This window comes from Patagioenas fasciata, chromosome 24 (genome assembly GCF_037038585.1).
Source record: "Patagioenas fasciata isolate bPatFas1 chromosome 24, bPatFas1.hap1, whole genome shotgun sequence".
Lineage (NCBI taxonomy): Eukaryota > Metazoa > Chordata > Aves > Columbiformes > Columbidae > Patagioenas > Patagioenas fasciata.
The window spans coordinates 2,254,860-2,278,832 of NC_092543.1; the positions used below are offsets into that span (position 1 = coordinate 2,254,860).

Consider the following 23,973-nt stretch of genomic DNA (forward strand, 5'->3'; position numbering starts at 1 on the left):
GCTTAGCAAGAACTGAATCCAGCTCAGGAAAACCGCTGAGCTCTAGATGTGTTTCTCTCAAACAGTCGTTTTTGCGGCGGTGGTGTCAGCACGCCAAAAGGCCCACATCTCCACATCATGTGCTCCACTCTTAGGCTGGGTTTTATGTTTGCTTGAATAACCACCTGTAAAGAAGTCAATGGCATGATATCTCATGCCAGCATCCACTAAGCCTGCTGCAGAAGGAGAAAGAGCTCTTCCCTCCAACACCCGCCCTCCACCCCCTCCCAAAAATCTACTCATTCACTGTTCACTCTCAGTCCTTCATTCTTCACAGCTGGATGGCAACAACATGAGGATGAAGTGATCAACAATTTACTTGGGAGCTGGAGCGGGGAAAATACGTAGAGGACTCTCAGGTCTCATTTCAAAGACTGGGAGTTCTTAAAACATGGAGAGGGTATAGTTTTGCTGAATTTGTCAGCCACCTTCCGCTATTTCTTAGTCAAAAACACCAATATGGGATGTTCCTGTTACTTGGCTGTTGCATATTTTGAAACATTTGTATCTTTAACAACTATTGCCTCTCTTTATTTTTACCTTCCCAGATTGTTTTTTTTTTTTTTAAATTTAATTTCTTGTGCTTTTTGATGCAGACAAGATGAGAAAGAAAACAACTGTCAAAGGGAAGTGTCTGCTGTATTGTTAATTTTCAATGACCTGACGTGGCTTTCAATATACAACACATCTGATTACAAACATACCAAACGAGGTTTCTTTCTATCATAGGTAGTTTATTGTTTGAAAAAATGTCTTAATATCTCCATTAACTGTCAAGAAGAAAAAAAAAGTGACTTGTATTAATAAGATTAAAGCCACTGTAAACTCAGTCAAACTTGAATTAAACACCACTGTCAAAGTACTATCTAATCAGAGCAAATCCCCAACTCAGAATTACCAAATAGTGATGGACTACAACCAAACCACTACAATAATACAGAATCAAAGCTTCTGACTTCCCAGTTTTCTTTTGAACATCTTCTGCTCTACCTGGCTCTCTTGGGTTTTTTTGCATCTTCAAAGAGCTCAGCATTGGGAAAACCTTCATTCTCATCCTCTCTTCTTCTCTTCCCTTGGAATCTCTGTTTATTTGCTCTGTCATCTCCAAGTGGGTTTTTCACCTCTTTTGAGTTTGTTGGATTTTCCGTGCCATGGTGCTCTCTTCCAGAAGGCTTTTCAGGGTGATCTCCAGCTATACAATGATTTTCATGGCTGTGCCCACCAGGGTAATCCTCCCTACGTCCCCAAGCGTAAGGCAAAATCTCTCGTCTGGTCTCAGGTGGATCAAACCTCTCTGGAAAAAAGTTCCCTCTGTTCGGTGGAAGTGCAGGCTGAGCACCAGCAGCACAGCCCTTGTCAGGCTTTCCAGACCATTCTCCATAGTTCCTCTCCCATTCTCTGTATCTTTCCTTTTCAAATGGATCCTGAAATTCAACCGATCTGCCATAGGCAGCTTTCATACCATATAGTGGAACCGCTGTGTGTCTGTTAAAATACTCCCTTTCTCCTTGCCCTTGAGGTGTGGTCCTTTGAGTGCGAGACTGGCCTCTGAATACTGGAGACCTTGACCCTGAGCGGTGATCACCACGCCACCTTGACCTGGAGCGATAGGTGAGACTCTTCCCTTTGCCTCTTCTTGGAGACGGCGGCAATGGCGAGTGGGAGCGGGAACGGCTCCGTGATCGAGAGTCGGAGCGAGTGCAGGAGGAGCCTGATCGTGACTTGCAGTGGGTGTACGAACTTCCAGGGTAAGACAAAGCACTACAGCGAGACTTGGACCTTAAAAAAGCACAACACAGAAAAATAATGGCACTATTTCAAAGCAGCCACTCTCCTCAGTTTTTTCCTCTCAGATTTGGTTAGGTTGGTTTTTTTCAACATTTCTGTACGATACTCACAGTTCCCAGGCTGCTTTGTCACCTGCTGAGCACATTGCCCTGGCTCTCATTGACGGACCTTTTGGAGTGGGGAGAGGAGAAAGAAAAAAATCCCATTCAGTTTATGTGAAGAGAAGGTTTTTAAGGAAATTCTAAGGTTATAGTTACCGGTTGTGGGGCCTGATCGTCCTTGGGGGCCCAGGAGATGTGGTAAAGCCGCTTGTCTTGGAGCAGGAACCTGACAGTCCTGGGGAATAAAGGCAAACACATGGAAAAGAAGCCCTACTGCAACCCAAAACTCATGGTGTATATTGCAGTAAACCTCACCTTCTCTGCTGACAAACTGCTGATGGGCAGAGAGGAAGAGCTGGGAAGTTCCGCGTTTGTCACCAGAGCAGCAGGAGGTGTCACCAGCGGTGGCGGCTGCTGCCAGAGCTGCTTACGGACCCTTTCTGTGTAGACAGTTCCATTTCTGAAGTTGTTCACAGCCTAGAGGCAGAAAAACCATTTACAGAAAGGTGACGTCACAGAATATATTCCAGAAACTTCAGCAGATCTCCACACAAAAGCCTCTGCGGAGTCAAATTACTTGTGCATGCCTGCAAATGCCATCAAACCTAAAATAAATCAACATGCAGAGATAGGAGCCTGTCACATTAAACATGGATGTTAAGGATTGGTATTTAATCCTTTATTTAATACTTTGGTATTTAAACTCCTTCAGTGGTAACACTGAATTTGAATGTGAGGCGACCACGCTAAACAAAACTGTGACCCGAATGGGACAAACTGTCTCTAAATTTAGAGTTGTGACCTTGTGGAACAGCAGATAACGGGTTTGAACAGGAAATTCAGCCTTAGGCAATTCAGCCTTGCTTAAGGAGACGTAAATCCATATGTTTTACACACAGCCTTTTCTTGCAATCAGCTCATGTAAAAGTCATCGCGTTACCTGGCGTAGGAACTTGTTGGCAAATAAAGCATCCGGAGAAACATCCGTCCGGTGACAGGTTGGGCATTTATGTTCCTCAGATTCCAGTAACGCTGTCCTGATACCTGTGAAGAATTAGAGCCATCCAAGTATTTTTGGCCAAGCTAAGGACGTTTTGTGGGTTCTAATCAATTATAAAAACACTTAGATGATTAATGGAGAAATATGGTCTGGAATTAAGAGCACGAAGCTCTGAATGTTCAATAGTGTAAAAAGTTTCTCGTGTGTAACAAATAGCTATAGAGTTTTGATATTCCACTCTTGCAGCATTTGAAGATGTAGACGGGGCTGTGTCCTGGTGTGCTAATTGGTCTCATTAGACGAGGCTGTGTCTGGATGTGTTCACTGGTCTTTTTTCCACCTTCTCATCCAGTGAGAAGTCACCAACCTCCAGGTTAACAAATAAAACGCATCCCAAAAACCATGAGTACGTAGGTTTGAGTTCTGGAGGCCTGAACCAACCCTCTCAGGGAGAAGAATGCGGACTAATTTATATTTATTTATTATATTTCTTTTCTGATATTTTCAATGATATTTCTTTCTTCTATTTCTACTTTCAGAAGAGCAGGTGTGATGCCTGGCATTAACAAACACTTACATTCATCGCAATAACTGTTTCCACAGCAGGGAATAACAACGGCATCGGTCGTTATGTTTTTACAAATGAGACACAACAGCTCCTCGGGAACAGGGTCCTGGTTTGAGGAGGAGGAGGAGGGCGGTTCCGCTGGTAAAAATGGAGGTTTCTCCTTCTTCCCTCTCGCATAAGCTTCCCTGGAGGGGGGGTGGAAAATGAAAGAGTTGAAGATGGGCAAAGGAAAGCTTCTCCAAGCTTTGGGTTTCACCAAAGGGAGATAAGAGATGGAATTTTCAGAGACCGTGACAACGCTTCTTCCCCCATCACCACAGGTGCTGCCAACTCGCTGCCGTTGCCGCTCACACACTGACGCGGGGTTTCTCTTGTTGCCTTTCGGGTCAGTCCAATTAATCCCGTACTTACGCGTTAATAATCGGTATTGCGTATTTTCCGGTGTTTGTCAGCAGCGCGCCCCTTGTGCTGGGATCTTCAACCTCCACCAGGAAACTCCTGGGAATTCCTGTGCTCTTTTTAATCCTGGGAACAGGCTCAAAAGTTTTGTCCTGTTAGGAACAGAAATGCAGACATCTCTCATCTGGAGACCCACACTTCAAATGACATTTCAGTGATGATTTTAACTAGCGAAAGCTTTCAATCCTCTCCTTTTGCCAAGCATAAGGGCTGCGTGAATATTCAACAAAAGACTTGTGTAACGGAAACACACAAATATCCAACAGGTGGGGTCAGCAGAAACATCTCGGGTTTGTACGGAATCCTGAAAACTGCAAAATGTCATTAAAAGAGTTCAAAACAGAGAATTTTCCAGTAATACTGAAGTGGATAAACAGGCATGAAGGATCACAGAGGATGCTCTACAGCCATATTTATTGTCTACTCCCTAGAAAAAGAACACATTACATTAGAATTCCAGGTTGCCTTGTGTTTGAAGGGCTTTGCAACATTGCTGGACAACCTCTGCATTTCACCCCAAGAGAAACAATGCTTCATATGATATTAAAATGCAATACGATAATATTAAAATTGGAAGCTAAAAGATTTTTAAAAAGCGCCCCCGTAAGTTCCCCCCAGTCTCACCCCTTTTGTCGGGCAGTTCTTTATATAGTGGCCGGGTTTTCCGCAGCGGAAACAAGTGTACGATGGTGGAGGTGTCTTCATGTAACTACAAGTTTTTTGGGGAAAAAAAAAGAAAGAAGTGTCACCGTTGTTAAAGCAAATGCCTCAACAAGTTTTCCATCGTCTTCAGAGAGGAGGGAGATCTGACATGAGCAGCACTCACGTGGCTGGATTGTATTGCCAGCAGGACTGGATCATCATGGCTTTTATTTTGTCTTCTTCAGAAGCGTTGGCTTCAGCCAGGTTGGCCGTCTGTTCAACGGGGAATTAACGGGGTGACACACACGTTACGTGTTTGGAACTCGAGTCTTTCCGCTCTCTTTGTACCTCTGTAACTAATCCCATTTTCTTCCAAGCTACGTGTAGAACAATCTGTATTATCCAGTCTTTTTAAACTCTACATAATTTGAAGGAGAAGATCTCCACTGTCCATTTAATTGAGAAAATGGAAATTATTTGGACCTTCAAGCATTAATTGTTCAGATCAACCACTCCTGGTTTTGTTTTGTATGCATTTACACGCTTTCATCCACAAATCAACCATCTACGTTCAACTTTTTATATAACGGTTCTTTCATATACACATTATTTTCCTCGATGTAATCCAGATCAACAACTATCAAATAATTTCCAGTAACATTTACAGAAATCTTGACAGATGCTTGACTAACTTGAACCCAAACAGTTACAAAACCATCCAAACCCCACAAAACCTGACTAGGAATAGACTATAACTCACATACGGCATTTAATTCATCAGGACAATAAAGAAGAAAACTTTTAACAGCACGTTGCCTCCATCCTGAGCCAGTCCGCACTCAGCTTTACGTTATTGTCCTGCATTTTTCTGAAACACTTCAATTTCTTCAAAAGCTGAAATGTGTGACACACACTTGGACAGTTTTTCCCATTTTAGCATAAAATTCCACACGAGATTGCAGAACCAAGGACACTTTTAGTATTTAGGTTTAGATTTCCTTTGGTGGCTGCCTTCCAATCTGATTCTTTTCCTGAATGTATTAAATTAAATGAAGGAATTAAAATGCCAGAAATTTTAATTTCTGCAGTGAGAGAGGGAAGAAGTTCCCAGTGGGAAGAGTTCTCGGGAATGAACTCCAGCCTCGAAATTCAGACATCACTGTGCAATCGTCCATGTTACAGAAACGCTTCTGTTCCGGCTGTTGCAAACCCCCCTGAAATGTCCATAATTGAATTATTCCATGAAAATTGTGTCAGCTTCGGGCGCAAAAGTAATAAAACATATGAAAAACAGTACAAACAGCTTCTGAAGCGCTGCCTCTTTGCATCTTGAAGATGAGCGATTCTGCAACGGGACGTTGGGGCTGAGACATCCCAGGACAGTATCAAAATACACACACATTTTCAAGGCAAAATAGAGACTTTAAATTATCAAATATTAAAGTATTGTTCACATTACAAGACTTGTACAGCTATAGGTCGCCGTATAGATTTAAAAATAGGAAGAAAACACTTTTTTCTAAAGTATTTGACAAGAACATATACCTTATATTCTATTGCAATACCTTAATAAGCTGTGCCAGAGAAAGAGGTGCAGGAGAGTCATCGATCTGTTCACAAAAAATTAAACAGGTATTCAATGGTACATTCCAGACAGAGCGCAGCAACCGCGGGACAGCAGCACAAAAGCACTGTCACAACTTCAAATGTTGTCGCCGTACTGTTCCACAGTCATGGGCGAACCTTACAGCGATTTATTCCTGCCGCACCGAGTTCTGCTTTGAAATGCATACAGAAACATGGAAAAAAGCCAAATAAACTGTATTTATGAACACGGAGCTTGTGTTGATACACATGCTCATCAAAAATAGAGAAAAACAACTGTTTTCAAGAAACAAAAACCCACCTGAATTAGTTGGAATACAATAAATGCAATTTACGTTAAAATAAAGACAAAATATCAAAAACCCGTCAGAGACACATAGTATTCAAGAAAAGCAACAAATCCAGATCCAGACCATTTACCAGTCCAGTGTATCCGTGTGTTTCTCATTTATATAATATTTTAGTAGCAGAATGACAGTGTTTGCAAACCTGAAGAAAAACACCGCCCCCTTCCCAAAGGTGAATTCATAGCTGTGTAGCAACGATATTGAAATTCACGGCGATCCATCAAAGCCATTTTTGTACTCAGAGGGGCCCAACAAAATCACTGCAATCACACGGTTTTAGGAACAAATCCCCAAGTATTTAAGGACACGCCAAGGAAGCACGGAGCTGCACAGCAGTGTCCTCACAACAACGGCGTCACTCACTTTCTACCTTGCTGAGGCAAATATTTACAACGTTTACTGGAAAATACATTCTGTTAATGCTTGGAAAACTCATACAAGGCTGCGTTGGTTACAATTCAGCATGGTGTGTAGGAAAAAGGGTGAGATAATATTTTTACATACGGCTTTTGATGTTCCACTCACCGGCTCCTTTGGACTTCTAGAAGGAGAAATAAAGGTGATCAGAACTTAAATAAAGCATCCGGACCCAACAAAAAGCAGTGAATCCAGATTCTAAAACCTGAACATAAAACTTTTTGTTTTGGTCACCTAAGGAATGTGGAAATTTATTCTTCTACATAAACTCTTCTGTCTTGGTGCATTCAGTGTAACTGAAAACAAACCAACATCACATTCCTACTTCATGAAAATCACTCTACACAGTCATCTGGCAAAGACACAGCAAACATCCCTTCAGAAGAGTGTTCCTGTGTGGAAGGCCAAGCACTGTGATCAGGTGAGCACCAAAATACTAAATATGTCATAAAATACATGCTATATTGCCTAAAAATAGCAGTAGAAATGTCATTTGAAAGCAGTTACGAGGATTTTGTGTTATTTTGGGGCCCTGCAACAGACAAAAGGAAAAAGAAAAAAAAAAAAAGGTCTTAATTACCAGAAACTGCTTTCAGTGCTTTAAAGTAACCTTAAAAGCACTGCAATATTTTAGGAAATATTTATGACACTTGACCCTTGCTGAGATTCCACACACTCATTGATCTGTTGTTTCGTTCTTTCATATTTATTTGATCTTTATCATTAGTGTGCAAAACACTCAGATTTGGGGCCTACGAACGCCTGCTCTATCCGCCCCTCACCCAAACGGAAGAAACAGTCAAACACTGGGAATGAGACTCTGCCCAGATGGGAGCAAATTCCAAGTTTACGCTACAATGTCTTTACTATACAAGCAAACCCATAAACCAAGGAATCTCTCCGCATCCAGGAGATGGGATCCACAACTTGGGTCTCAGAACAACCAACCCCAAGAACAAACCCGGTTCAACTGTCTGAAGAGTCACGGCTGTCGGAGCTCGAACCTCAGGTCCTAAAAATGTAGGTCTGAAAAATCAGGCCTAAAAATGCAGGCTTATAAAACGTAAGCCAAAAAATGTAGGCCTAAAGTTTTAGACTGAAAAATGTGGGCCTGAAAACAGAGGCATAAAAACATAGGCTGAAAATTCTACTTTGGGGCAGATCCATTCAAATCTACCCCATCACAACAAAAATTAACAGCCGCTTTAATAAGCAAGATGCAATCTGAATGCCTCTGTAAACTCACATCCACCAAAAAGGTTAAACCACACTGAAACGCCTCACAAAGAATACAAAGCCCTAGGAACACTTACAAAATGTGTGTTTTGCCGGGAGCTTTAGCTGCCTCGTCTGCGATTCTTCCAACGATTGCCGATGGCTTCTTAGAGACCGGGGCGTTGTTATCTGTGTGTTCTGAAAACAACATCAATACAGGAAAGAAAAATAAATTAGCCAATTCATTATTATGTATGAATATGAGAATCCCTTTAGAGATACAAAAAAAAAATTGGAGATGTAACATCACACTTCCGCAGATCTAGTCAGGCTGAGTCATGGTGGTTTGGCACAGGGGCCATGCATAACATGGGAATATTCCACCATTTCTGCTCTGTTTCCAGTGCGTTACACCAGAGCACCCACCTGATGACATTGTTCCCACTGCAGTGGCAGCGATTTGCAGAGTTGACTCCTTCAGCTGGTGAGAAGTCCCTGAGCTGCAACCAACTCGTGCAGTGGTCCCTGTCAGCTGGAGCGTCACTGCATCCGCACCGCGGTGACGGGCATTGTGACAAAGGTTCTGTGTCAGCTGGGTGTGGCAGCCGAGCACCCCCTACGGGAGGGGGAGCCTGTCACCTGTCAGCCTGTCGCTGTCAGCCTGTCGCCTGTCACCTGTCAGCCTGTCACCTGTCAGCCTGTCACTGTCAGCCTGTCGCCTGTCACCTGTCAGCCTGTCACTGCCTGCTGTCCCTCCTGTCACTGCCTGCTGTCCCTCCTGTCATCCCCCAGGCCTCTCAAAACTGGCCAAAAAGGGGCAAAACATCCCCAGATTTGTGGCAAAACTGGCCCAAAGACTTAAAGAGAAAAGATGGGAAGAAGCATATGGGACAGAGGGAGAAAGCAAAGGGAGCAGGACAAAGGGAGGGAAGAGGAAAAACTAGAGCTGGGCTGCAGGACTGAAATGGAGGAAGGGAAGGGAAGGGAAGGGAAGGGAAGGGAAGGGAAGGGAAGGGAAGGGAAGGGAAGGGAAGGGAAGGGAAGGGAAGGGAAGGGAAGGGAAGGGAAGGGAAGGGAAGGGAAGGGAAGGGAAGGGAAGGGAAGGGAAGGGAAGGGAAGGGAAGGGAAGGGAAGGGAAGGGAAGGGAAGGGAAGGGAAGGGAAGGGAAGGGAAGGGAAGGGAAGGGAAGGGAAGGGAAGGGAAGGGAAGGGAAGGGAAGGCGAAGGGACAGAAGGCAGGTTTCCCGGAAAAGCACCATTTTGGCTCAGTGCGCCACTACCGTCTGTTCAGAAGCCATTCAGAAGGGTGAAGGTTTGGTGGGATTCGTCCATGAAGGAATTTCTCCTGTCCCTGCTGGTTTCTCTTCTTTCTTCCTTTCTTCACCTTCCTGCGGTGTCTCTGTCCATCACAAGGAAAAGGCCAAGCTCAAAACTCTAGCAAAACATCTTGAGAGGACTTCAAAGGGGCAAAACCCTCACCAGCTGGAGACCAATTTCAGTATTTCTGGGCACGGTCTGAAGATTCAAAATGACTCTGAGCAGGGGGAAGGATCTGCTGAAGCAGAAACTGGGCCTGAAACACGGTGGTCTGGCAGCCCCAGGACTACAACTCCCAGCACTTCAACAAGATGTGAAGTTCCCAGCCTGGCAGCCTTGGATCTCCTGCAATTGCTGCAGAAAGATCCACCCTAGCAACGCGAAATTCAGCTTTGTAACCCCCCAACACTGTTGCAACTTTTCCTTTGCATGTTTACTCATCTCTTTCCCCAGCTCCTTGTGTTCCACAGAGAGATGGGTTTCTGCAAAAGAAGAGAAACTCTTCTAAAACAATCCTGCAGGGTTTGGGAGCTCTCTGCCCACACGCGGAGCCCCGCGATGGCTTCAGGGGCGGGCAGCTGGTTCTCTCCCTCCACTGACCCCTTGTCTGCCACCTCTCCAGCAGCAGCGCTTTGCTCCCAAGCTGTGCCAGGGCCACCCAAAAAGCCTTTCAATTCCCCCTGGGGACCTAAAGGAGCAACAAGATGAGAAGAAACGGTTCCCTCTCTGGCCCAGAGCAGCCTTGCATTTCTAAAAAGAAACAGCACTCAGGAACGACACAGATTCGAATCAGGTACCTCTTGGGCCACCTCAGGTGGTGCTGCTTCTGCTCCGGACCTCCAGCCAAGGCCACTCCATCCTGGGCACCACTGATCTGGCCTTCAGTGGGTGGCATTGCGTAGACATGGACCCCGGGGACACGGGTGGCACCAAAGCGGGGGCTCCAAGCCGTACCCCGCCGAGACGGTGTTCTGCGGTTCTGTCAGCACTGGCCAGAACATCTCAGGCCTTGATGTCAGTGATGGTGCTGTCTCCGGTCTTGGCGGCTGTGGAATGCAGACCTTGTAGGTGGGCTCCTCGGGCAGCCTGGCCTCAGAGCTCATTGGCGGCAATTTGCTTCCCACGGGAACTTTCTTTTCTCCTTGTCCTGCTCTGCACCTCTGAGGGTTCACAGCCTGTGCTGGGCTCTGCCTTGGTGCTTGGCCTTTGAGCTCAGATTTGCCCTTGGCTTGGCCAGTCATGGGCTGCTTTTTCCCAGAGGAGTCCCCTGGGATGTCTGGCAGACACCTGAAGTGACACAACAGAGGGGACAGCCTGAGGACACCATGGGTTTGGGGCCCCATCCCGCCCCCACGAGCCACGTGCCTGTTTGCACAGCCACCAGCAGCTCAGCCGATGGCTGCGCTCAGCTCAGGGGAGGAAACCCCCGAGCCAGGCCCTCGGTGGCACACGCTGTCTTTTTATTAAACGGTTCCTTCATATACACATTATTTTCCTCAATGCTGATGTAATCCAGATCAACAACTATCAAATAATTTCCAGTAACATTTACAGAAAACTTGACAGATACTTGACTAACTTGAACCCAAACAGGTACAAATCAGTCAGGACAAATATGAAGATGAGATTTTAAGACTGATTTGAAGACAGCACGAAACACTGAAACTAGGCTTCTCATGAAAGAGAAGTTCTATTTAGATCCTTTTAAAGTGAAAAGCAAGTATTTGGTATGAAAGGGAAGAACATCAAAGGAACCAAGTTAAATGCAATATTAACACCAGACACACACTAAGAGCAGAACTGCAGGTGAACACGTTAAGGTAAACGAGTGTACTTAGTCTGACAAAACAACAAAGAAAAGTAGTTAAAACTACCGTTACAATAAATCTCTACTATCATCCTAAGCGATACTGTCTCACTGTAATATTCTCTATTACTCTGTTCAGTGTTGTCTTTTCTATTTTACCTAAATCCTTAGGGCTGAGCATGATTTTTTTCATTTATTTTGCTACAGGAATCAGCACCAAGTAGTCTGATCACTAACTGAAGCTGACAGGCACCCAAACTACACAAATAAGTTAGAAAGCCTGGAGCTCTACTGTAATAGTTTGGTCAGCGGTAGAAATGTGAATGAGAACTTGAGACAGAAATGTTTAAACCAACATTATTTAAGTGGCAAAGTCAGGCTAGGAAACGTTGGATCAAAACCTACCTATGCGACCTTAGTTCTGTGAATGTAATACAATAATGCATTGTATTTCCTACAATAACACCGCCTCACTTTGCACACAGAATGGATATACAAAACTGGAGCTAAGAATGTGCTGGCAACGAACAAGATGATCTATTTCAAACTTCAACTATTTAACCATCGAATCACATTCTTGTAATGAAGGAGGTTAAGAAGAATAAAGTACCTATCACCTCCATGAACTTTAAACAGCAGGAACATGAAGTGTGAAACATTATGTTTACGGAAATGTGAAAATACCGTGCAATAACTGAAGGTACCTTCAAAGTTAGAAAAGTTTAAAACCTCCGGTTTTGCAACATGTCAAAATAGCAGATTCATAAAAACTGAAGTAGTTTCTCATAGTATTATTGTTCTAGTAGTATTATTGTCCAAAACTCAAACATAGCAACAAGATTATGAACTTTAAAATATTTCATAAACATGCCAAAAAAAAAAAGTAATTTTGAGTAGAAGAGCAAAATGGTAGAGTACCTGATTGACTCTACTGACTTCCTCTTCTTCTTCTTCAGCTTCTTCCCCAAAGGAAAGCAGATTAAAATTCCTTTAAGAGAGAAAACACATTTACAGAATAGAATAATAGAATTATAGAATCATTTTGGTTGGAATAGGCCCTCAAGATCACCAAGTCCAACTAGAATCTAACTCTGGCACTAAACCATGTCCCTAGGAATCTCACCTATCCATCTTTTAAAGCCCTCCAGGGATGGTGACCCCCCCGCCTCCCAGGGCAGCCTGGTCCAGTGCCTGACAGCCCTTGCCAGGAAGAAGTTTTTCCTCATGCTACTTTCCAGCCACTGTTCCCCGAGCCTGTAGCGCTGCCTGGGCTTGTTGTGATCCAAGCGCAGGGCCCGGCACTTGGCCTTGTTGAACCTCATACAATTGGCCTCAGCCCATCGATCCAGCTGGTCCAGATCCCTCTGTAGACCCCTCCCACCCTCCAGCAGATCAACACTCCCACCCAACTTGGTGTCATCTGCAAACTTACTAAGGCTGCACTTGAACCCCTTGTCCAGATCATTGATAAAGAGATTGAACAGAACTGGCCCCAGTGTTGAGCCCTGGGCAACACCACTCGTGACCGGCCAACAACTGGATTGGATGCCATTCACTGCAACTCTTTGGGCCACAGTAAAGCTTGAAGTACTGTTTTATTAACAGCCAATAAACTTCAAGCCTGCTACTTTCATATTCTATGCACTCTTTTAAAAGAACTTTTTGCCCTGCTAAATGTACAAACTTCAAACAACTGTAATGTGTTGTTTTGCAATGAATCACTAATATTCAGAGATGCTCTATTCCTGAGACAGAACAATCAGGATAGTAAAGCATCAGTTTGAAAACGGCAAGATGGAATTTAAGCATTCCGCCTTGATTAATTTTCACAGACTCTTCAATGCTGACAACTCTGAAAACAGAAAAAAAATATTAAAAATGCAACATCTCTAACAGAGCAACACCCAAGTAACAAACCGTATTTTCAAGATATGATGGCTCAAAAAGGCATCAAATGTACACGCATCCAGAGAATGTAATTAAGACAAAAAACCATCTATAAGAATTTTTCAAAAGTATTTCTTTACGTTCTTTTGGAACCACTCAGTCACAATATGTTGCGCTTCTGTCCAACAGAACTGGAAGCATACACAGTTTAGACTCTCGTTCTTGTACCCACTGCAAAGAGCATTACAGAGCTTCCATCAACAAAAAAACTACAGCAAATGGAACATGAGAAGCACAAAAAGAAAAAAAAAGTAAAAATGATGATACAGAAATGAGAATTTCGGAGGTTGTCCAATACTCTATCATTGCCATTTCATACATACATTAAAGAAGCAGTTAGACTTTGTAAACACTTGCTGAAAATGAACCTCCCCAAAGCCTCTGACATACAACTCTTCAGGTATACATAATCGATTTTTTTTCACTGGGTTGCTTAATAACCTTAAAAAACATTGTCTGAATGTTAGTCAATATTTACTAAATAGAGATAAATTCATCAACATATTAAAGTTAAACCATAGTTATAACCTCTATTTTACAGAAAAGGCACGAAGAGAACAACACTGAATATAAAATAATTTTAACAACTCCTATCCCATTCAGTCATTGCCTTCCATACAAAGCTGGATGAAATTTCCACATGCTTCTGGTGCTTCTTTTGACCATAGCTCTGTATCTATATCTCCTGCTGTTGTCTGCGACAAAACCTATAGAGATAAATACATCATTAGTTTTATCGTCACTTTGTCACTGTGCAAATAATATCTTTGCTAAGTTAAACCAGTGCTTCTGAACTCCTTACATTACTAACAGCAGCAGACATTCGAATGTGCCAGGCAGCTGCTGTTATCCCAGACAGCATTGCCAGTTCCTAAGATGCAGTTCTGGATCGATACACATAGCAAGGCTTTGAGGCCAATAAGCTGTGGTACCCGACACACGAGAGAAACCTAGATACCCTTTATCGCTTCCATAATGAAGCAACATAGGAAACACAATTCTGCCTTAAATCTCCAAAGGCATTATACCTCTCTCATGAGCAATACCATTAAATCAAATGAAAGATCATATTAAACTGAAGAACTTAGGATACAGTCAAGAACAGAGGAAACGAAACCCTTCAAGGGCTGCTGTGCCATGGCCCCACACAGCACACACCGCCTTCGCCTCAGGCCGCATCTTCAGGGGCTGCACCGCCTCAAACTATTCAAACCGGCCCCGCAACGCGGACACCACCGCCATCACCACACCCGTGTCCTCCTCACCTCCCCCAGCCCTGCCACACGCAATTCCTTCACACCCCGCACCATTCAGCAGCAGCCCCTGTGCACACCGCGACCCCCGCACCCGGCTCCTCGCAGAGCGCGCGATCCACGCCCCGAGCGGCCCCGCGCCCCACGCCCCGCGCACGCGCGCCAGCAGCGGCTCCCGCCCGCAGCCCCCTCCCTGCGGGGCAGCGCAGCTCCCTCACCCCCGCCGGCCTGGGCTCGCCCACGGCAGCCCCTGCCCCCGGCGAGCCCCCCTTGCCGTTGGTGGGGGCTCCTGGATGCAGATGTTGCTCATGGTGGGGAAAAGCGAGTCCCAGCAGGGGACCAACCATCCAGGCCCGGCAGCCGGTTACGCTTCGCCTGCAACGCTGCCCGCCCCTCCGAACCTCCCGCCATCTCGGACGCATCTACGCAGCCCAGGGAGGTGGGGAGGTGGCTGCCCAAGCCAGGAGGAAGGAAGAAGGACGAAGGGATGAGTCCCCGTTTGAAGTCTCTACGGGAGTCACTGAGGAACAACTTCCTTTCAGAAAGACCTGCAGCCTTCTCCAGACATCTGCAGCCCCTCCCCGTGACTCCCGCCCGGTGCTGAGGTCCCCCGTCCTCCCTGTGAGAGGTACGGTCCAAGAGTGCGCCGGGCAAAGCCTTCCGGCGGGAGAGGCGGCGCCGCCAGCCCAGTCCGGGCGAGGACGGCGGCGGGAGGTGCGGAGGCGCTGCCGGGTAAGGGGCTCCCAGCCAGGTTTGCGGGGCCGGCAGTCTCAGTGGCCGCCTGGGCCCACGGCTGGCGTGTTGGAAAGGGGAAATAAGCGGCGGGCCGATGGAAAATGACGCGGGAAGATGGCGGGGCCGCGCGTGCAGCGAGAGGCGGGGCGGGCGCGTTTCCCGGGGCTGCCGTGGAGAAGCGTTGCTCCGGGCGGCACAGCCGGGGCTCTGAACCAGGCGGCGTTGCGGTAGCGGGAGGGAGGCCGGGAAGCGGGCTGAGGGAAGCGGGCAGGGGCTGAGCGCAGCCGTGCACTCGCTCCCTTCTAGGCCTGCGGGGCCTCTCCGCAGCGTTTCGGGTGGATGAGGACCAAGTGCTGTGTTCCTGTCGCCTGTTAGTATAAGCCACCTTCTGCAAAGCTGGATCCAAAGAGTGGTGGTTGTTCTTAGGCTTGGTTTTCCTTGCCGTTTTTTGTTCTGGATTGTTTGTGTCCCACTAGATTATTGCTTCAATAGACCCGCTGAGAATGGTGGGGAGGCAGGACAAGCAGGAACACCTGCTCTGTTTGCAAGGGGTTTAGATGTACGTTAGACCAACATACAGCCATTGCTTCATCGTTCTTTCTTGATCCTGAGACGTGAGCAGCGTTTGGCTGAGAGCAGCTGAACAAGTCTGAGCTTTGGTAAGCTTCCTCTTGAGAAGAGAGAAGACCTGAATAAGCTTCCTGCCATTCTAGAGGGAATTCTTGAGGAAGATACCTCCCGTTTGTGTTCGAAGGTTTCTAAAGCTTTGTTTGCAACCTTGTGCTCCACCGAGGGAATGAGGCCCTTAGTGATGGTTGCTGTTGTCAGTTGTTCATTTTCTTGAGGATTAATACCTGCTAAGAAGACAGTGAGAAAAGGAGGCTTCTAGCAGTTTGTTTGCTTTTAATCATATAAAACTTCACCTATTCTAAAACCCTGTTTCTAACATCATTATTTAGAGCCAAAAATAATAATAAAATTTCAATGTCAGGAATTTGGTGGGAGTATTTGGTGGCAATATTCTTGTCATCTGCCTGGTGTTTCTGTTGGAAATCCTGACAAATGGCACCTGCGCATATTATGGAAGATTTTGTAGGGTGTGCATGGCAATACTGACCTCCCTCGAGCGGAGTACCAAGCCTTTCTTTACCTACAGGTCAGTTACCCAGTAGAGCTGAAGTTTACTGAGTATTTCAGGAAGCTGAGATAAAGGAGGTAGCTTGGGTGATCTTGCTTTCTAGTCCCTGGGTGTAGTTAAGAAGCAGTTGCTGTTTTGAGTATTTCTTTGACATGACATTGCAAGGTACAGGTGTACTTTTGTTCCTTGTTTCTTGACATTTCCTTCCCTGTTCCTTACCTCCTTGACCCTCCTGGATTTCCCTCAAAAGACAGCCGTAAAACATGCGCCTAAGCACTGCTGAGTTTATAGACCCTGAAGATGATGGCAGAAAACCATGTGTTATAATGGAGCGTATGTATTGTTATTGCTTAGCTTTCCAGCACTCTTCATGGCATAGACCAGTAAGTTGTCCAAGTTTTCAAGTGAGTTTTCCAGCCTGGGGTTTGAAGGGTTCTCTGTATATTTGAGTAAGATTTTCTGAAGACGGTGCTTGTCTCAGTAAATCAAAGTTTAAATTATTGGAGATGATGTACCCCCTTTCTGGTTTTCTGATTTCCGTCATGGGTTTCTTGTTATGTTTGCTTAATTATTTATTTACATAAATGACCTAGTTATTCAGAAAACTGTATATAACTGTTGAAGGCACTGATTTTTTCATACTCTGTTCAGTTGAAGATAGAAGGGCACTGTCGAGGTTCGATTGCGGGGTGACAATCAAACCCTGGCAGATGTATTGTGAAACCCCTCTCCCCCCACTTCCCCCTTTTGCCCTTCCCACTCAGCACAGGCGATCGGGAGGGAAAGGAGGACAGAGAGAAGAGAGTTGGGAAATTAAAAATGTTTTACTAATGCTACTGATAAAATAGAGAAAATAATACAAAATATACAAAACCAATCTTGAAAGTCCCGGCAACTGCAGAGCCGGCACCCGAAGTCCTGGACTGGACTCTGCAGCAACCGGAGCTGGATTCAGTCTGTCACTGGCCTCAGTTCGCAGGGACGACTCGCAAGGTCCTCTCCTAATGTCACCACAGGGAAAAGGGACGAGATCCTCGTGATCTCCCACTTTTCTATGAAGTATTCACGTGAATGGGATGTTACACACAGTTGGTCAGTTTTTGGTCACCTGTTTCTCGTTGTCCCTCTCACGAGATGTCCATCCGTGCTTATCAATAACCTCACATCCCATTGCTGTGTTCACCAAAACATGGATCTGGTTCTCCAGGAAAATGCAGCTGATATGGAGCTTTCGCTGACAGGGAAATTCACTACAAGAGAAACTTGTTTTTTAACAAAACCAGGACAGGCACCTGTTTATTTTGGAAATTCAGTTGTGACTTTCATTACACAGGCTCAGAAGGTAAAAATACCACCGATCTGGTTTTGAGGATGGGTCTCTGGGGTTTCTCTTTTTCAGAGTCCTGTCCTGTTGTGTCTGTTTAACTAAACTGTGGGCTCAGATGGGAAAATTGCGCACTTTCTGTAACTGAAGTTTGTACTGTTCTGATCCGCTATCTCCACGCTTTTCTGTTACTCTTTTAACTTTAATTCACATTTACTTTCTTGCACCCATTAGTTCTTTGTATTTGGTGCCACGTTTCCTGGATTCAGAATCACTTCGCAATTTGTTTTGCTTTTTAAAAACATTTTTCTCTCTGTCTTTTGCCACTTTTCAGGAGTGATTATTTATCTTTTTTTAATTGCCTTTTTAAGACAAGTCTTGCAATTAAAATGTCAGTTACTTCAGAGTTTCCATTGAATGTCTGTCAGCATCCATGCACTGCTATAATTTATAAGTACACTTGTTGTGGATCACTGGAATGTCACAGCTGTTACTGTGTTCATACTGTAACTGAAGAAATGCATAAGCTTTCAGAGAAGTTGAATAATTGTTAAAATTATAATGGAAAGGTCATAATGAATCAAGTGGGGATTTGGCAATAAGTTATGTAAAACTAAATGATCCATAGCCGTTTATACTCGCCAAATTAGTTCTGATAAATTGCTGCACAGAAAAGTGACCTTAGAAATGCACTGGTTTGCTTTTCTTTAAGTTATTTTTAAGAGATTTTAGTGTATTTAGTATCCGGAGAAGTGATAACTCCTGTCTGCATGGTGACTTTGTTAGGCCAGATTTAAAAGAAACTTGAGAGTTCTGCTTAGCAACATCAAATTGATGAGATTTTCTCTTTCAGGTGGCAATAAGGACAACACCAGAGCAGGATGCAAGAAGTGTGGCTGCCGTGAGTCTGTAGCTTAGCATTCCTGTGTATTCCGAATTACATCCATAAGTTACAAACCATCTTTTGAATTCATTTTATCTCTTTTATTATTTCAACAGGTGTCCTAGACCTTCTTGGCTTCCAGCCCCAGTGGCATTTGTGATCCCCAGGTCACCTCCCTCTCACTGGGAGCGTCTGCTCCTTTTCTGGCTGCCAGCCTGGACTCGTTGAGTAGGCAAGTGTGACGTGCTGCCCCCTGCAGCTTCAGGTCTTGTCCTTGTGCTCATTGTCCTTGGACCACGTAGCTGAAATGACCCCGTACTTCACCGGCTGAAGTTCGGTCTTCCATGGTGCACCAGACGTTCTTGTTTTCTCCACCCCATTTTTCTGCAGGGCTTCAAGGAAGAACGCGAGGAGCAGGGAACGTTCCTGGGACTGTTCACTTTCCTGGTGGTGCTGGATCCCAGCCAGACCTTCCAGCTGTTGCTGATGAGAAAATGGAAGTGTCTTTTTTTGTAAGAAGGAAACCTTAATTGGAAAGTTGGTTCCTGGACTTATTTGCCTCTCTGGGCACCTATGGACTTAATAGCCCAGGAACCCTTACAGAGTGATTAGCAAAGCAATCCCAGGACACTTAAGAGATCCCATGCCCACACCAGTCCGTCTTTCCTTTTCACCCGAGCTCCCCAGGCCCCAGGGCAGGAGCAGGCAGGGCAGTCGTGCACTCGGGCTGCACCAGGGAGGGGAGAGCAGGACCAGCGCTTGGCACCCAGGGCTGGGAACAGCAGTTTGTGCTCTGAGCTGAGGCTTAGTCCATGTGCAAGCCCAGCACGGATCCAGATACCAAACTGAGGGTGTCAGTTCATCCCCGGTGCCACATGCACGGCACCTTCTCCCATCGCCTCCTCCTGATAGAGCTGTTTTCCAGCCTGAGGGTCGCTTTTCCCAGACACAGGGGATGTGGCTGTACTTCTGCTGCAGGAGAAAAGAGTTGTCATCGATTGTAAGCAGAACAATAAACATGGACTAAATGGAGCAGTACGCGGTCTGCTGCTGGGACGACATCACCAAGGTTTTGTGGGACCATGTTCCGATATTTTAGAACTCTTAAAGTTATCTTAGGAGTTCTCATAAGCTCCAGATAACTTTAAAGTTATCCTGAATGAGGTCAGTTGAGCTTTCCTGATGTCAAACTGTTACCAGATGAGGAGCGAAGCCGTTTACTTATCCTGCACTGGACTCTCTTGCCATTAATGGACATGGGTTCTTGGGAAATAAGGAGCAGGACATCAAACCCAGAAAGGTGCCCAGCAAAAACCGAAAAACGACAAGTTTGGGAATCGGTGTTGTGAGACTGCTGTCAGTGCACTGCTCACACCATCTCCCAGCTCTTTGTGCATTGGGAGGTTCAGACATTACCAGCTGGGTCTAAAAGCAGCATCTCCAAACCACGCCACGTTTGGGCTGCAGTCAGTACAACTGGGCCATCCCCTGGGACACACTGGGGTCTGGAGCCAAAGCCCAGCTCCCGGGCATTGATGCCAAAACCCCCACTGTCGAAATGGATGCGACAATGGAGAGCCCAACACCCAACCCTGGATCTTCAACAGGTGGAATTTAAATCCAGGGCAAACACACGTTGCAGGACTTTCTTCTCAATAACTTGTTTTGCAGTACTTCAGGAAGGAACTAAAAGCAGAAATTATAAACGTGGCCTACGTATTCAAGATCAATATAATCCTGATTCAATACGAAAGATGAGTGATCGTCACCCATGACTTTTATGTGTTCCCTGAGTACCCGAGCGCAGTTCACATGAGAAATTCCCTCGGTTCAGATGATCATTACCTCTTCTCACCACTTCCAAAAACCCGATATTTCATCTACAGATGTGGCCACGACCCAGAGAGACGTATCAGCTTCTACGTTTACGTAACAGACCTCCCTGTCAACACGGCTGTATCAAGAAATCAAGGGTCCAAAGCACTCTAAGATCTACAGCATTTACCTGTGCATTTGGGGAACACTGGAAGTGGCACTTTTTCCCAGCTTCGCTCATTTTTGTGGCTCCAAATGCCCGCAGAAGGCACCAGTACGAAGCTGTGTTCGCTGTGTCTGGTGCGGGTGCAGTCCCGGCGGGAACGGGGCTGCACTGAAGCACCTTCTTTCTCGTCTTTCTGTTGTGCTCAAAAGAGTATCAGGAGTGTGATGGAAAAATACTGGAGCCCGGTGTGAGCTGCTTCTCCCGAGGATGTAACAGGCGGTGTCCGGACACACCAGGTGTCATTCGCCTGTCTGCTGTAGAGCTCCAACTTGTGTTTCCCCGTTCAGTAGAACCAGAGAACCATAGAGGATGGTGTCACCAGTCTCTTCTTGAGCACTGTCAGGTTGGGCTGTGACCCCTCCCTGGGAGCCTGTTCAGTGTCCAGCGCCTCTGGGGGAAGAACCTTTTCCTCATGTCCACCCTAAACCTCTCCTGGCACATCTTCTGCCGTTCCCTGGGGTTCTGCCATTGCTGCCAGAGAGATCAGCGCCTGCCCTTCCTCCTCCCCTTGTGAGGAAGCTGTGGACCGTGATGAGGTCTCTTCTTAGTCCTTTCTTCTCCAGGCTGAACAAACCAGGTGACTTTAGCTGCTCCTCATATGGCTTCTTCTCCAAAGCCTTCACCAACCTCTTCTGGACACCCTCCAATAGCTTTATATCCTTTTTGTCCTGTGGCGCCCAGAACTGCACCCAGTGCTCCAGGTGAGGCCGCAGCAGTGCAGAGCAGAGCGGGACGATCACCTCCCTGGCCCGGCTGGCGATGCTGTGCTGGATGCACCCCAGGACACGGGTCCCTCTTGGCTCCAGGGCCACTGTTGGCTCATGTTCAGCTTGCCATCAACCAGAAAGCCCAGATCCCTCTGCAGAGCTGCTCTCCAGCATCTCGTGCCCCAGTCTGTAAGTACAGCCAGGACTGCTGGCACTAAGATGGGTGCTTGTGGAACCCACTAGTGACGGGTGTCCAACCCAACATGACCCCATTTACTCGAGCGCTTTGAGCCCAGCCCGTCAGCCAGTTGCTCACCCACTGCACTGTGTGTTTATCCAGCTGTGTGCTGGACACCTTGTCCAGGACAATGCTGCCAGAGACACTGTCAAATCTTTACTGAAATCCGAAAACAGTTTATTTATTCGCAGTACATATACATTCAAACTTCTGTTATACATGAAAATTCCTGTGAAATAAATTGGGGGAACACTCTGATTAGAGATTTTTTGATCTCTGTACGTATTAATTTGAAGTCCTCGCTTCATCCCATGCTCTGCTCTACGTATGGTTCTTGTTTCCTTTTCACTTCCATGTCTTCTTGGCTCTGTTGTCAAAACAGATATACAGAAATCTTTCTACATTGCTGACTAGAATAAATCTCTATGCTCTTTCAGAACCATGCTCAGAAACAGGCTGCCCGTTGTGTGGGCCTCTCGGAGCACGGGCCAAATGCTGCCGCCAGAGCCCTCCCCCTTAGGCAGGGTGGCTGCCGGAGGTGATCTCCGGGGACCGGGATTCCCTCATCTCCAGTGTGGGTGAGTGAAATAATTCCTGCAGGATCGCGGGGCTCTGTTTGTTTTTCCTCACTTAGGCAAAGTGAGCGTATTCCGTGCTTACATATAAGGACATGTATTTTCTTTAGTAATTCCTTGCCAGATTCAGGCAAGTGCACACTTTTCCCGGAGTCAGGGGCGGCTCTGGTGTTGTGTTTGGTGAGCCACGTGTGTGCACACTGTGGATCCCCATTGTTATTATTTGCTGCACCCCAATAACTTCCTGAACTGATACTCGAACCTGTATTTATGTTCTTGGAGAGCTAAAACCCCGTTCTTTACCGGTTAATCTGCTGCACCTTTTTGACCAGAATAAAAGTTTGTTTTGGACCCTGTTGTCTGCCTAAAACTATCGGGGTGCCTCTGAGACACACGGGATGGGGGGGGCACAGGGGACATAGAGGGGACATGGGGGGCAACATGGGGGTGGGGGGACAAAGGGGACCTGGAAGGGATATGAGGGCCACAAGGGGGGACACGTCCCCCACTTTTCCCCCCTGCACCACAATTTAACCCCCCCAGTTTCCTCTGGTTTATAGAATCCCCAGATAACTTGCATTGGAAAAGACCTTTAAGATCATCGAGTCCAACCATTCCCCCGATGCCCAATTGGAGTTGAAACGCCCGTCGCCAATTTCCCACAAATCCCTTTGGGCCTCAAGCATTTTATTCCCCCCGAGCGACCCCCGCATGAAACACCCGGATGCTCAAGTTCTCGCGTTTGCAGCAAAATCCCCATTTTGCCCCGTTTTTGTTTCTCCAACTGGGATGAACATCCTGGGCTCTTCTCAAATGCAAAATACTGGGGGTTTCGCTGCCCTCTGGGCTGGACTTTGCTGCTGCTTAATGGGGATAAACTTGGCATTTTTATTAGTGTGAATTTCCTTAATTGGGATCTTCCCTACGATCTTAATGGGGGTAAATTCGGCTTTTTTATTAGTGTGGGTTTCCTTAAACTCAGCTTTTTTATTAGCGTGGATTTCCTTAATTGGGATCTTCCCTATGATCTTAATGGGGGTAAACTCGGCTTTTTAATGAGCATGAATTTCCTCCGTTGGGATCTTCCCCACGGCGCCCGCGTCTGTTGGTTCCAGTGGGAGAATCTCGATCTGACACAATTTGTTTAAACAAGGTGAGATGGGGTTTGTGCCGCCCCTGCTCAGAGGGGAGCGTCAACGTGATCCTCACGGTTCAAACACCCCCCAAAAAGCAAAAAGCGAATGAGATGTAAGCACAAAAAACCTGACTTCATACGTATGTCAGGCAGGTTGTAACTTCTCCTTGCTGAAGCAGCAATGGCTGTAAGTGTGCCAATATATTAACGTACTTTATTATTTCCAGACTTGCACGCCGGACCAAGGTAAACACTCAGCAACTGAGTCACCTCCATCTGAACTTTTCTTTCTTGCTTGGAAATCTCGCTTTACTTTCTCACGATATCTGCTACCGCTGGTGTGTTTATTCAGTTTGCTGTGTGCCTCAGGTTAACCTACAGTGCTGATTTTTCACAGTCAACGCAGCCTCACTGACAAATGGGAGCTTCCACAGCCAGCATTACTCATCTGGGAAGGATGACTAGAAGAGCGCTTCGAGGCCGAAGGAAGAGATGCCAGGCCTACTTTGTGATCTGCTTTTATTCAAAGCACTTCCGTTGATTCTCTTCTGCTTACAGAACTGTTGTTGTCTGGAAATTTTGCATGAACTGAAAATAAAAGCAGTAGAAGCATCTCCAGTTTCTGAAGGAAAGATGCTCTGGGTAAGATCTTAGCACAAAGCCATAATCAAAGTGCAGTGGTGCGCTCTCGTT

At 46.0% G+C, this 23,973-nt stretch overlaps 3 protein-coding genes across 11 annotated transcripts in view; 1 reads left to right on the forward strand and 2 right to left on the reverse strand.

Moving 5' to 3' along the window:
- Positions 1–764: 764 nt before the first annotated feature.
- Positions 765–14,863, reverse strand: LOC136111396 (E3 ubiquitin-protein ligase RBBP6-like). 8 transcript variants are annotated; one of them, XM_071798720.1, is made up of 19 exons: positions 14,559–14,631; positions 12,223–13,958; positions 10,295–10,784; positions 10,098–10,185; positions 9,660–9,979; positions 9,461–9,579; positions 8,608–8,797; positions 8,280–8,379; positions 7,075–7,090; positions 6,163–6,207; positions 4,782–4,870; positions 4,580–4,664; positions 3,908–4,047; positions 3,506–3,681; positions 2,869–2,972; positions 2,244–2,405; positions 2,085–2,163; positions 1,938–1,995; positions 765–1,818 (listed from the first exon to the last, which is right to left on the reverse strand). In XM_071798720.1, the coding sequence occupies exons 6-19, from the start codon at positions 9,476–9,478 to the stop codon at positions 1,026–1,028; spliced, it is 2,055 nt and encodes a 684-aa protein (XP_071654821.1). In that variant the 5' UTR covers positions 9,479–9,579; positions 9,660–9,979; positions 10,098–10,185; positions 10,295–10,784; positions 12,223–13,958; positions 14,559–14,631; the 3' UTR covers positions 765–1,025. The 8 variants fall into 8 exon arrangements, with proteins under 8 accessions (XP_071654821.1, XP_071654819.1, XP_071654822.1 ...); XM_071798718.1 differs by having other exon boundaries at positions 9,660–10,185; XM_071798721.1 differs by lacking the exons at positions 9,660–9,979; positions 10,098–10,185; positions 14,559–14,631 and adding an exon at positions 14,723–14,863.
- LOC139825535 (uncharacterized) lies at positions 10,402–23,912 on the forward strand. Its single transcript, XM_071798641.1, has 6 exons — positions 10,402–10,447; positions 14,347–15,236; positions 18,555–18,602; positions 18,701–21,521; positions 22,008–22,148; positions 23,508–23,912. The coding sequence occupies exons 1-4, from the start codon at positions 10,402–10,404 to the stop codon at positions 18,707–18,709; spliced, it is 993 nt and encodes a 330-aa protein (XP_071654742.1). The 3' UTR covers positions 18,710–21,521; positions 22,008–22,148; positions 23,508–23,912.
- Positions 21,449–23,973, reverse strand: part of LOC136111430 (dystrobrevin alpha-like) — a 37,209-nt gene continuing 34,684 nt past the window's right edge. For both annotated transcript variants that reach the window (XM_071798740.1, XM_071798741.1), the window contains exon 6: positions 21,449–21,937. In XM_071798740.1, coding sequence (XP_071654841.1) covers positions 21,645–21,937 — 293 coding nt within the window. In that variant the 3' untranslated portion in view covers positions 21,449–21,644. The remainder of the gene's footprint in view (positions 21,938–23,973) is intronic.